Here is a 13,513-nt window from a genome sequence, read left to right on the forward strand (position 1 = left end):
CTTGATCTTTGTAAATGTCTACACATTTCCCTATGATGAAATTAAAAAAAAAAAGATCAACTTATGAAAAGACAATCAGGTAAATCTAAAATCAGGAGAGGCACAATGCAAAATTCACAATGCCTGAACCTTCAAAATGTCAGTTTCCTGAAATATCAGTACAGGAAGGCTAGGAACTCTAAAAGTATTTTACATATATATATATAGAACATCATTCTTCATTTTTGTACAATGTATGATTTCCCGTGAAATTCCCACCACCAATCCCCCCGTGTTCCATCACCATAGTCCCTTGTGTTCTTCCCAGCCCTGTTCTGATCCTTCTTCCTCCTCCCCCCTACAGAATGTCTCTAGTCTATGGTTGCCTGTTGATTTTGATTTTTACTTTATTATAGTTATTTTTCTTCCTGATCCCTTATCTTAAAGTATTTTAACTTAACATGATAACTAAATGCCATCTGTAGTCTCACACTGGATCCTAGATCTGGAAAAAATATCTACAAAGGTCATTACTTGAACAACTGAGTTAATATGATGAATATGGAAAATGTATTGAGATAACAGTATTTCATCAACATTAAGTTGCGTGAGTGGAATCATGGTACTCGGCTTGTACAGAATGTCTTAAATTCTTTAAACTGATTGTCATGTTGTAAGGTCTACAATTTATTCCCATATGCTTGAGGAGAAAAATAAACACAAAAATATAAAGCAAATGAGGTGAACAAAATTTAAACAATTGGTAAATATAGGTGAAGGGTAGACACACACAGTCATTGCATTATTCCTTATGCATCTTTGCCACCTGTCAGAATACAAAATATGAGATAGAGGTCTTTTTTTTTTAAGAAGTAGGGTTGGGGGGGGCGAGGAGAAGCACGCAGGGGTGTTGAGAAGATTCACCAGAGAGCTGTGAGGAGCAGAACAGGCAGATCTACTGAAATACACTGCTAAGGGGAACAGTGGTAAGACATGAGAGGTCTGCTGCGCCATGTGGGTGTTCCCCAGCCGGCTGAGGATCAAACTCTCGCTGCAAAGGCCATGAACAGCCTCACAGCGCTGCGCTCAATCCCCTGCGCCACCAGGGAGGCCCCAGAAATCGGGTTTTAAAGTGTTTATGATGATTACACATTTGACTGTAATTTAATGTTGTAAACTGGATGAAACTTTAGCTATGGGAAAAACCCCTGGCTACAGTGCAGAAACCTGTTTTCATGTGCACATAAACCACATTGTTTCACTTAAATATATCTTTCAGAAGACTTAGGGAGATAAATGAAAACTACTTTAAGTATTTTAAGGAACAGTAACATTGACTTCTCTGAGAATCTTATGGAGAAAAAAACTTGAAAAGATGATTTTCCATTCATTCTTTTAATAATATTAAATAGTTACATATATGCCATACTTTTTTATAATCACAACTTTTGAGATATTAATGCTAGATTATCTAGTATTGTTGACCCTTGCCTTCAGTAAGAGTCAATGTAAAGGACTGGCAAGGTGGATCAAGATGAAAACGAGCAGACTTAATTTCTGCTATATATACTTATCAGATAATACAAAATTCCATGCCTGTGTTTAATCACCTCCAAAAGTTAATTAAATTTAGCAAGACAGGTGATAAAAACATGCTAATTCTTAGCATCTGGAAACACTGTACTTATAGGATTTGTTAAGTTTCCTGTTTTCTACTTTTACATTTACACACTAGACTCTACATTTCTTACCATTTTATGGTTAAACTGAGTAGCAAGAAAACTGACAATGAATGTAAACAGTGGTAACATCAGTGTTATCCATACTTACACAATGGAAAATGGAAACATGAAAAAAAAATCTTGTCTCTAGTAAGGGGCAGGGGGATTACCAACTCTAATAGAGGGTTAAATTGGCAAATAAAACAAATGGTAAAGAGTTTGCGTGGAAAATGTACATATGTGTGTTGCAGATACTTTGGGACTCAAGACAATCTTTATGGAACTAAGTCTCCTTGAAAGCAGGCAGGTGCATTCCAAGCTCAGTGAAGTACCAAATAAAAGAACAAAGTGAGAGAGTGAGTGTGTGCACACGCACATGCATTCCTCTGTGTGTGTGTGTTTGTGTGTGTAAAGAAACATGCAATGACTGGAGTCCACTCTAAAGAGAAGGCAGTGGGACATGAGATTGGTTATGAAGGACTTTGAATGACAGAACAAAAAAGCTCACATTTTGTTTACTAAGAAATGGATGAATCAAAATTGTAGAGGACACTAAAATGCAGGAACAGAGTAAAAAACAACACAATGTATATAATTAAACATTTCAGAAAATAATATGGTTCAAATCACTTTTCCTCTTAAAGTATGAAAAGTCGATTATTTATAAAATAGCATTATAAAGTGTGATTCTGTATGGATCTCATGGAGACTCTAAAATATATGCATCTTGGTTATGTGCTACCCAAAAACCTTTAGTCTCTAAACAAGTAACTTAGACTTTCACAAGATATTTTTTCCCATTTGCTATATCTTTACAAAGCATTAAAAAACTGTATTACTTAAGATAAAAAAGCAGCTTTACATAATTCAAATCCTCTTTGCTTGAATGAGTCTCCATTAGACTTCACAGACAACATACTTTCATATTTCAAGGCAACCACAAAAAATCTGATAGGCATTTTAAGTTACTAGGCAGAAACCAACCAACATTTGTGCCTTTCATACACAATATCAATGTCAGAACTGGCCTGAATCATTAGCTGGACATGAATACTTTCTTTGATTCCTAAAAATCTGCCTAGTCTTGTGACTAGAAAAAACAAACTTCTGTTACATAATTGAGTTCAATATATGTGACCACTGAAAATGCAGTCATTTTGCTAGAAACTACATTATAAAAACTTTTAAAATATTAAAATTTAGAAAATTTTACTGTAAATGTTATGTATAAAATTTATACTATTATGAAATAGACTAGATTCAATATTGTTTATTACATTTACATAATACTTGAAAAACACTTAGAAGCAAAACTTTTATTTTTCACTTTGAATTAGAACTTCTGTAAATTTGCCACAGAATATTTTGTTTTAATCTCCTGAATCTACATTCCCAAATCCTAAGACTAACTGAGCAACTCTTAAAAATTATTCTCCAGATTTTAGTAATTCCTGCTCCCCTTTTATATACTTTTCTCAGCTTCTAAGAAGCTGTAAATTTCACAAAAATTTCATTTCATAAAAAGATACTTTATGGTAGTAACAATAAATGGAAGGACTGATAGTCTCCAAATGCTTGAAAAATAATATGAATCTTCACACAGTTCTTATATTAAAAATTCACAAACTTTCAAAAACCCACTCAGAATGCTATTGAATGGTGGTTTAGTATAGCATGACAACATGGGCAATATCTAATTAAATAACAGTTAATAGTGATCAATACCTTCTTAAGAGGGTGTTTATACATAAAGCAATTAATGGAGACACCCTTACTTAGAAAACTATACTCATTTTAATTAGAACAGATTTTAATTGCTTGAGTATACAATGAAATATGTACAGGACTTTATGCTGAACACTATACAATGGTTAAGAAGGAAATCAAATAAGATTGAAATAAAGAAAAATACCTTGTTCATGGATTAGAACAGTTAATACAGAAAAGATGTCAATTCTCCCCAAGTTGATATACAATTTTAATGTGTTCCTATCAAGAGTCCAGCAAGACTTTTTGTAGATAAATATAAAAGTATTCTAAAATTTATGTGGAAAAGCAAAGGAACTGAAATAACCAAAACAATTCTGTAAAGGGATAAAGTGAGAGGACACAATTTATCTGACTTGACTTCCAGATTTATTATAGAACTATAGTAATTTTAAGAATGTACAGTATTATTATGAAGAGAGACAAAGATTAATGGAACAGCACAGAAAATAGAAAGGTTTCTGATGTCCCTTGCTTTCTGAAAGAGTACACTATATGTAACACACTGTATCTACATAAATATAATTGTTATACACTATAGAAGTGTTATCCTTAGGGGCCCTTTGCTCTTTAATGGCTTCAGATTTTATGGGAGTCATCCCTTCTGTTACTGCTGTACTCTTGACAGATTTGATTAAAGTGACTTCTAGATTAATACACAATGTCTATGTAATATGAATTTGATGCTTACCTGAAAGTTGTTCATTAGGCCAAAAGAACAAGGATTGCTCTCACAGTAGGAAAAGTCAAAGTTTAATTTGCAGGCTGCAGAAGTGCAGTTTGTTAGCTCTGTTACTATAGTGTCATTAACGTTCCCAGTGGCATCTCGAACAACACAAGAACCTGAAGCACAAGTGACAATGAAAATAATGTAGCTGAGTTTTATATTCATTTCAAAATTATATATACCCATAAAGAAATTATGGTACTGACTGTATGTATATCTGCTTATAACAACATACCCTCTATTTATAATTTAGACAGCTTTACCTGAAACAGGATTGGGAAAGCATCATGATCCCCAATAGTTAAGCAGTGAAAAAGAAACTTAAATAAAAAATAGTATTGACATAAATATTTTAAAACCTGATCTATTTGGTTAAGATGTCTTTAAGCAAATGTAAAAAAAAAAAAAACACTTGAAAAATTTCCAAATGGCAGAAAATATAACAAAGACTTTATAGTTGAAATGTGCCAAAGATCAGATTTCAGGTAATATCAGTCTTCTGTGTTAGAAAATAAATGAAACATTAATGAACTGTGACTCTACTTATAATTTTGTCTCAAGTCTACCCTGATAATAAGAAAATAAATGCTATTTGTGATCTGGTTACAAATTAACCCATGGGGAGTAATGAATGGGTACAAATGAAACAAGATTAACCATTTTGAAGCTGGGTGGTGGTTGTATTGAGTACATTAGAAAATAGCTGTCTACTTTTGTACATAAGTGAAGACTTCTATAATTAAACAATTTAAGTTTTTGTGAACCAAGCATTCATTATTTGGAATAACATGTATAACAAAATTACAATTCCTTCGATGTCAATATTTTTACTTCTGGTGTACTTTAACATTGTTATGTCCCACTGATGAGGTAAAAATCATAGTATTATAGCAAAAACTGAATAATCAGTAAATTAAGTATAAAAGATAGGATATTTTAATTAGACAGACTACATTCTTCGTTCCTAAAACTACCTTTCAGAACAGTGTTTAAAAAACAATTTTTCAATAAATGTAATTCTAAAATCATTAGGTGGCTGAGAGAACAGAGCCCTGTCTAGTTCTGCAGCATCTCTTTTATGAAATGCTTTTCCATTTCATATTGATATTTTAAAATGGAATTGTTCTTTGGAGGGGCCATTGTAGAGAGAATGAAATGAGTATGAGGGTCAGTAATTTTAGAGGGTCAAATAAAAACTGAAAATGCTTATCTGCTGCAACACATTAATTTTCATTGTGAAACAGAACCAGTTATGACAATCTTTAAGTTAAAACTAAGTTTTTTTATTAATTTATGTATAATGTATATAAGCATGCAAGGTACATTTAGGAGAACATAAACTACTTTTAAACTATGTATGTATGGGGCCTCCCCGGTGGCGCAGTGGTTGAGCGCTGGGTTGTGAAGCTGCCCGCGGCCTCTGCAGCGCCGGTTTGATCCCCGGCTGCTCCCCGGCCACCAGAGGAGGGTCCCACAAGGCGCGCAGACCTCTCCTGCCGCCCGCTGCTCCCCTTAGCAGTGTACTTCGGTCCTTCTGCCTGCTCTGCTCCCCGCTCTGGCTCTGGTGAATTCTCTCACCCTCCCGCGCTTCTGACTGTACCCAGTGCATGTATAAACAAAACAAACAAACAAACAAATAAATAAATAAAACATGCCTCTATTAAAAAAAAAACAACAACAAAAAAAAACTATGTATGTATGGTTTTATATATAAATATGTATGGTTATATATTCATATGTATATATAACTATATGCATTTCCTTTGTATTTTCAAAAGCTGTATGGACAATATTTTTAAATAAATGAAACCCATTCCTTTTTAAAAATATAAATTTAGCCCACCATAATAATACAGATTATTAGCTTTTCTAACTATCTAGAGAAATTTCAAAATTAGCAGTAGAGGTTATCAAAAAATTATTACATTACTTCTCCCTTCCCTTCCCACCAAAATCACTGAATATTATAGCAAAAATGAATTTTTTATATTGAAATATGACTGAAACATTCAATGGTCTATGAATTTGGAGTTTGTGATTCTTTTAGAATGGTGTTAAACTAAGATTTACTCTTATGCTTAATACATTAAACTGTAAAACTTGACTTTCAAAGTTTAGACATTGAGAACAGTTTTTATATTTCAAGAATATATATTTTGGAAAAAGTATATTATTTCATGAAAAGTGTGATAGGATAGAGACAATTTATAGTAACTATGCAAATTATTATGTAAGTTAGATCACTGGGATTTTGTTATGGGTTAAGGTTTCACTTACAGAACCTACTATTATAAATAGCCTTTAAAGACTTTATTTTAAAAAAAAAATTAAAAACCATAACTCTCTTTGCCATGAAAACAGTTCTTTAGAGCAGTGTAGGCAAGGGTCAGCTACCTTTGATAAGAAATCTCTAAGCTTTAATTCCCTCCTCTAAAACCCAGGGTGTCAGACTGGTTCACCACTGTAATCCCTTCAGATTCTAAATGCTATGAATTTGTGAATGTAATAAAATAGCTTAAAATCATTTTCATTCAATTTACTTTAGCAACACTTTTCATTTAATATAATTCAATAAAACCAGCTTTCATATAACAAATGCCAGGCATTGCTTACTGGGCTTTAAAAAATCTTCATATAAAATTATATTAAGGGGCCTCCCTGGTAGCTCAAGGGGTTAAGACACAGCACTATGAAGCTATCCCCAGCCACCGCAGCAAGAGTTCGATCCCCAGCCAGGGAGGTGACCCGCATGGCACAGCAGACCTCTCCTGTTTGGCCAGCTGCTCCCCTCAGCAGTGTATTTCAGTACATCTGCCTGCTCTGCTCCCACTCTGTCTCTGGTTAATCCTCTCACCCCCCGCATCTTTGACCTGTACCCAGCTCTTGTATGTATACATGAATCTTTAAAAAATAATAATAATAATAAAATTACATTAAGATATAAAATAATCAGCATAAAGAAAAATACTGAGAACTTTATCAAAATCAGAGAGTAAGATAACTTCTTCATATGAATTACATTTATTCAACATATAATCTAGACAATTTAAGAATCTGCAGATAGGATTTTACACACTTTTCTAATTTATTGTCATTAATAAAACTCCTGGAGGAGAAACAATAGAGAATTTGGTGGTTTAGATGACATCTTCAAAAAGTTAGAACTAGTTTGCTTTAAAATGTTTTTGTGGGCCTCCCCGGTGGCGCAGCGGTTGAGCGCTGGGTTGCGAAGCTGCCTGCAGCCTCTGCAGCGCCAGTTTGATCCCCGGTCACTGGGCGAGGGTCCCACATGGCGCGCAGACCTCTCCTGCCGCCTGCTGCTCCCCTCAGCAGTGTACTTCGTCAGTCTGCCTACTCTGCTCTCCGCTCTGGTGAATTCTCTTACCCTCCCGACTGTACCCAGTGCTTATATAAATAAATAAATAAATCTTTTTTTAAAAAAAGTTTTTGAATTAAAATATGTACCCCTTGTAATATTTCTGAATTTAAAACAAATATGTCATGAAAAGAAATATTTATAGTATGTACATCATGAAATTTCTAAAACACACATAAAGAAATGTAAGGCTATTTACCTACAGATACTGCAATTCCTATGTAAACCACCGTAGTGATAAAAATGGCTAAGAGTGTTCCTTTGGGTATGGCTGACTGAGGATCCTAAAAGACAAGAAGATTTTTTTAAATGTATCTTTAAAAATAAGTATGTACCATTTTAATATATAATTGATACAGCACTCATAATACTTACTGCAAGATCACCAGATATATTTGCTCCAGCCAGGATACCAGTTGCAGCAGGAAAAAAGATAGCAAATACAGAAAAGAAAGTCTCCTCATCTCGAAAATCTGGTCCAAAGTTCTCATTAAATATTTCAGCTGTAAAGAACAAAATATTTTTTGGCAATTTGTGGATAACAGACTACATCATAACGTAGGTCAAGAATAAGTAGTATGTGTGACCCCAACATTTCATCATTTAAAGTAACTGGTAAATTCTTGAATATTTTGTTTCAAGTATAAGTGTTCCTCTTTGATCAGGGCCATGCCCTAATATTTTATGCACCTTACTAATTATGTTTCAAACACCTCTAACTTGACTTTTATCAATAGTCTGATGTAAGTCAAAGTATGGATTAAAGTTCTCAATTTTGGAGGTCAAAGAAACAAGAAAGGAAGTAAGAAACAAAAGGACTGTCACACTAACTTGGAAACATAATTATTTCATCCTTCTAATTTTTCCACTATTCTGCGCTTTTCCTGTTTCCCAGTGGTGAGCTGTTTTAACTTTTGAGAAATATTCAACAGGCTTCCAGAATAATTGCAGCCAAGTTACCCTAAGTAAAAGTGCTTTCCACTTTCATAATAATGAAAGTTTCAACTAGTCCTACTGCTTCCATCTATTCTAAAATAATCAACCCTGACACTGAAATTAGCAAGTAACTGTCATTTCTTTATCCATCCACTCAGTATTTGAGAACCTACCAGAGACATTTAGTATTTCAAGGTGCTTAGAGTTACAATATCAAGAAAGCAGTCATGGTCGTTCAAGAAATTAAGAATCTCAAATAGGAGCTACAAAATAAGTAAAAGAACAGGTCATTACCAACAGCAATAAATATATGCCAAGCTAGGTTCAGAAAGATACAAATGACAGAATGGGATTAATGCTGTGTGGAACTGAAAGGAAGGGGGCAACTAGTCAATCAGTGAAACCAATTAGGAAGTTACTGCAGTGGTTCAGTCTGGTGATGGGAGACTAATATAGTGATTAGAGAAGGATTATAAAGTGAAGGGACAGGTGGTAAACACTAAGATCTGCACTTCTTCCACTTACTGAGATGGAAAATATGAAATAGATTAGGGAGGAAACACATCACATACGCAGTTGCATATACATGTATGTCTGCCGTTTAAAGAAGAGATTCTTAAATTTGTCAGTCCCTTAAATTTGTCAGTCCCCCCTAACATTTTGAGCCATGAGAACCACAGTCTGAAAGTCTCACTTGATTCCTTTTCTTTTCTTTTTTTTTTTTGTGGGACCCTCGCCGGCTGCTGGGGAACGAACCAGTGCTGCAGAGGCACAGTCTGAAAATCTAACATTCAGCTGAGAGTAAAGAGAAAGGGTAACAGTAGTAAATACAAAGTGACCAGTGAGTTAAGTAGTACACCAATCGTATGTAACAGTGATTAAAACATGGAAACTATTCAAGGAGAATGGGATAACTAATTAATGTGGCTTAGAGGCAAAAATCTGAAGAATAGCACATTTAATCAAATACTGTATGGTAGTGACCCTGGCAGACAAGTCAGATGAGAAGCGTAAATATGAATGAAATCAAACAACTGGTCAAAGTATGGTAAGGAGTAGATAGCACACACTCTCAAATTTCTTCTCGATAGGTTGCATCTTAATTACAACAAAGAAAGTGGCAACCATATAATAGAGAAACCTCTTAGGTACCCTACAACCCTGGCAAAGTCACTGACACCATGTGAATCTCCTGGTCTGATGCACTGAGGATAACACATCATTCATGCAGTGTTTATGGCAAAAATGAATAACCTGAACCTATATAAACAAATTTGATAAACCCACCTGGATGGACCTTCTAAAAAACAAGGCCCATTCTCTTGAAAAATGTCAGTGTCATGAAAGACAAAAAAAAAAAAAAGACTAAGGAGCTGTTTCAGATCTGAAAAGATTAAAGAATTAAAGATTACCTAAAGAACCATTTAAAAAAGGAAAAGAGATTGAAGAGAGACTTGACAATTGAATGGAAAACATGACCAGGGATTGGCTCTTGGAACAGTATGAAAAAAATTCTACAAAGCTCTTTACAGGACAGTTTGAAAAATTTGTACATGAAGTATTAGTTAGATATTAGCATTGTGCCAAGTTAAATTCCTGAATTATCCTTCTTCAAATAGATACATGCTAAGTATGTATCACAAGTAATAAGTCAGAATTTCTCAAAGAGTTAAGCAGAGTAATAATTATTATATATGGAGTGATACAATTTACGGCCTCAAAAAAATAGAATATATTTAATATATATATCACTGGTGAATCTAGGTAAAAGGTATAAGGAATTTGTTATATTAATTTTTCAAATTTTAAATGTAAAATTAGTTTGAAATAAACAAGAGGTAAAGACTTGAGAAATGTGTCTATGAAAGGGAACTGGAAATTGAGGTAGTAACTGGAGGAGAATAAAGGACAAGAGATAAAGATTTTAAAGGATGGAGATTACAAGAGCAAGTTTATAATCTTGAATATAGATGAGAGTTTTGATACAGGTAATCAAATGGATTATCAAAGGACAAATATCTTTGAGAAAGTAAAAGAAATGGAATCTGAAAAACAGCAGCATTGGTCTTTGGTGAAGCAGATACACATCTCACATTAGGAGAAAATAAATACCCCTATAAAGAAGTCCTTTGAACTGACAAATTTATAAACATGAATTTTACTGCTGATATCATGATCTTAGCATAATGAATAAGAAGAGCCAAGCAGTATCAACCAAAACAGAAAAGTCATATTCCAATGTATATTGACATTTATTTCAGATTAAGTAAGCCCATATATACTACTTAAATACAGTAAGTTTACAAGTTGTCAAGGATCTGAAAAAAAGGAAATGAACAATGTGGTCTAACTGATTACACTTATAAGAAACTATATATTAGGAATATTTTGAGAAATAGTTATCCACTCTAATTTTTAGCAGTTCGTCAAAAACAAGATTGGGAAAAAAACTTAAAGTATGCTTCAAAATTGAAGTAACATTCATAATTAGAAGAAATGAAACATTTATTTGTGAAGGTACAATATACAGAAAGTTATCTACCTAACTGATGCTGCTAACTTTCACTTCTGGTATGCCTAGTAGACACACTTCTTCTCTCCCTGTGGGAAATTGGGACTTTAAAGTCCAGTGTAGGCATAAGTGCTAATAATCAGAACAGACATCACTATTAACCCAGGACCAGAAGATACAAATAATAGATGAGTATCCGTGTTTAACATAAGAAATTTGAAACAATTCAATCAGATTACTGCCCAGCAACTTAAGTCAGTATAGGATACAGGCCAAAACAGTGCTACTTACATTATGGCACTGGGACTGTATGTGTTTGTTACCAGTCAGCAACAAGATTAAGGGGCTTACATCAGAATGTAAATCAAACAGATCTCTAGACACCACAGTTTATTTCAGCTGATTTTTTTTCCAGTAAGACTTTCTGAAGGAGGAAGAGCACTGATTTACATTCCACATGTTTTCACAACTTAGGAGAATGAAGCTACTATACTTTTTCTTATAGGGCTTTAAAACAAGTTTGTGTCAGTTGAAGTCAGTTCTGTTACCCTAGGCGACAAGCCTCCCAATGTTACTCCACTATTCTTTCTTGCTTCCACTTTGCCTTTTGGAAATAGGGTGGCTGAATTAGGTGGGGAGAAGGTGGGAGTACAGGAAGAAGATACAGATAGACACTTCACAAAATAAAGGACAAGTACATTTCAACACTAGTGACAAAGTATAAAAAGTATTATAAAAGGTGAAAACTGTGGGAAGTTCCTACAAAATAATATAAACTGTAGAAAAACTCTTAAGTAGCAACTGCACCAAGAAACTAGTATTTCTATTTGCTTTCACTCTCACATATTTACATATAAAATAAATATCAAATAATGAAGTCATGTTACAACAGAAGTTACAATTTCAGTTAAAACCTCCTCAGATGAGTAAAGAACAAACCACCCATCCTCAACAGCACTGATTTTTCCACATTGTTACCTTTAAAGATCAAATGAACTTTTACTGCAATCATACAATATATATAAGGGAAATAAAACTAACATTACAAAGTATCTAAAACGTACTGAGTATATTTAGTAATAGAATGTTACATGACATGTAAAGAAGTATCTTTTTTTTTACTTACATTTATAACTAAAGAAACCTTTGGGTTTCTTGCTCTCCAGTGGGATAAATGTTCCTATGATGAAATCAGCAATAGCTAATAGTAGAATCACCAAAAGAACAATCTGAGCCTGGAATTTTAAACAGTCAAAATCAGATTCAAGTATCTCAAGTATGTACATTGATTCAGTTCCAGCAGAATATAACTTCCATAAGAGGAAAGATTTCAGTTTGGTTTATCCAGTACCTCAAACAGTGTCAAACCATATGTAGGTACTCAAATTTTTGTTAAATAAATGAACAATCATTAAAAAAAAAAACTACTATAGAATACTCAATATGTAACAACAGGGACAGTAAGTGTCAAGTTATCATGCGCCCTCTTGCCAATTGACTGGGGGAAAATGGATAGCACAAGTAAAATCATGCCATGTATTTCTAATATGAATTAAAGATTTGCAAGCCCTCCCACAAACCATGAAGCACTATAAACCCCAAAGCACTGTAGGCTTTTCATCCTATATCATTCCTAGTCCCCTCCACCATGCCAGAACAATCTTGAAATGGAGAACTTATCTGCTACAAATACATGTTTTATATCAAGTCCAAACACAACAATGAATGTGACTTTTATAAGAAAAGAAAAAGTATGAAAAGATGACAATAACACCCAAGAAGGGAATTCAAGTAACAGTGAGACTGGCAAAGGTAATGTGAGACCTACCATAACTCTTCTATTATCTTAACCTTGTAATAAAATGGAGTAGATACCATGAAAGACTATCATCCATGGAAACAGGAACTACTAATATACAAATCATGTACTAGGTAGTATGAAATTCTGTCCTTTTCAATAAAGTCATTGTGATAAATGTGTAAATAAATGATTGAATTTTATAATAGTAAATAACAACCTTGGAGGGCCTCCCTAGTGGCGCAGGGGTTAAAGTTTTAGCGCTATCAAACTGTCGCCAGCCACTGCAGCATGAGTTTGATCCCGGGCCAGGGAGCTAACCCACATGGCACAGCATATCTCTCCTGTCTCACCTGCTGCTCCCCTCAGCAATGTGTTTTAGTAAATCTGCCTGCTTTGCTCCTGACTCTATCTCTGGTGAATCTTCTCATCCTCCACACCTCTGGCCTATACCCCAGTTCTTGTATGCATTAAAAAGAAAATCTTGGTGGGCCTCCCCTGGTGGCACAGGCGGTTGAGCGCCACGCTGTGAAGCTGTCCACAGCCTCTGCAGTGTGCATGCCCACGAGGGTCCCACATGGTGCGGCTCTGGTGAATCCTCTCACCCTCCCACGCATCTGGCCTGTACCCTGGTTCTTGTATAAATAAATCTTAAAAAAAAAAAAAAAAAAAAACCTTGGAGAAAATAATTCTTCCA

General features: G+C 34.4%; 1 protein-coding gene across 1 annotated transcript in view; it reads right to left on the reverse strand.

Annotated features, from left to right (window-relative positions):
- Nucleotides 1–13,513, reverse strand: part of SLC12A2 (solute carrier family 12 member 2) — an 84,176-nt gene that overhangs the window by 37,551 nt on the left and 33,112 nt on the right. The window contains exons 7-10 of the mRNA XM_037509421.2: nucleotides 12,145–12,253; nucleotides 7,946–8,073; nucleotides 7,770–7,854; nucleotides 4,159–4,310 (exon numbers count right to left, since the gene is read on the reverse strand). Of these exons, the coding sequence (XP_037365318.1) occupies nucleotides 4,159–4,310; nucleotides 7,770–7,854; nucleotides 7,946–8,073; nucleotides 12,145–12,253 (474 nt within the window). The remainder of the gene's footprint in view (nucleotides 1–4,158; nucleotides 4,311–7,769; nucleotides 7,855–7,945; nucleotides 8,074–12,144; nucleotides 12,254–13,513) is intronic.

The sequence above is a fragment of the Talpa occidentalis genome, unplaced genomic scaffold (genome assembly GCF_014898055.3).
Source record: "Talpa occidentalis isolate TD23 unplaced genomic scaffold, MPIMG_talOcc4v2.1 talOcc4.13, whole genome shotgun sequence".
NCBI lineage: Eukaryota > Metazoa > Chordata > Mammalia > Eulipotyphla > Talpidae > Talpa > Talpa occidentalis.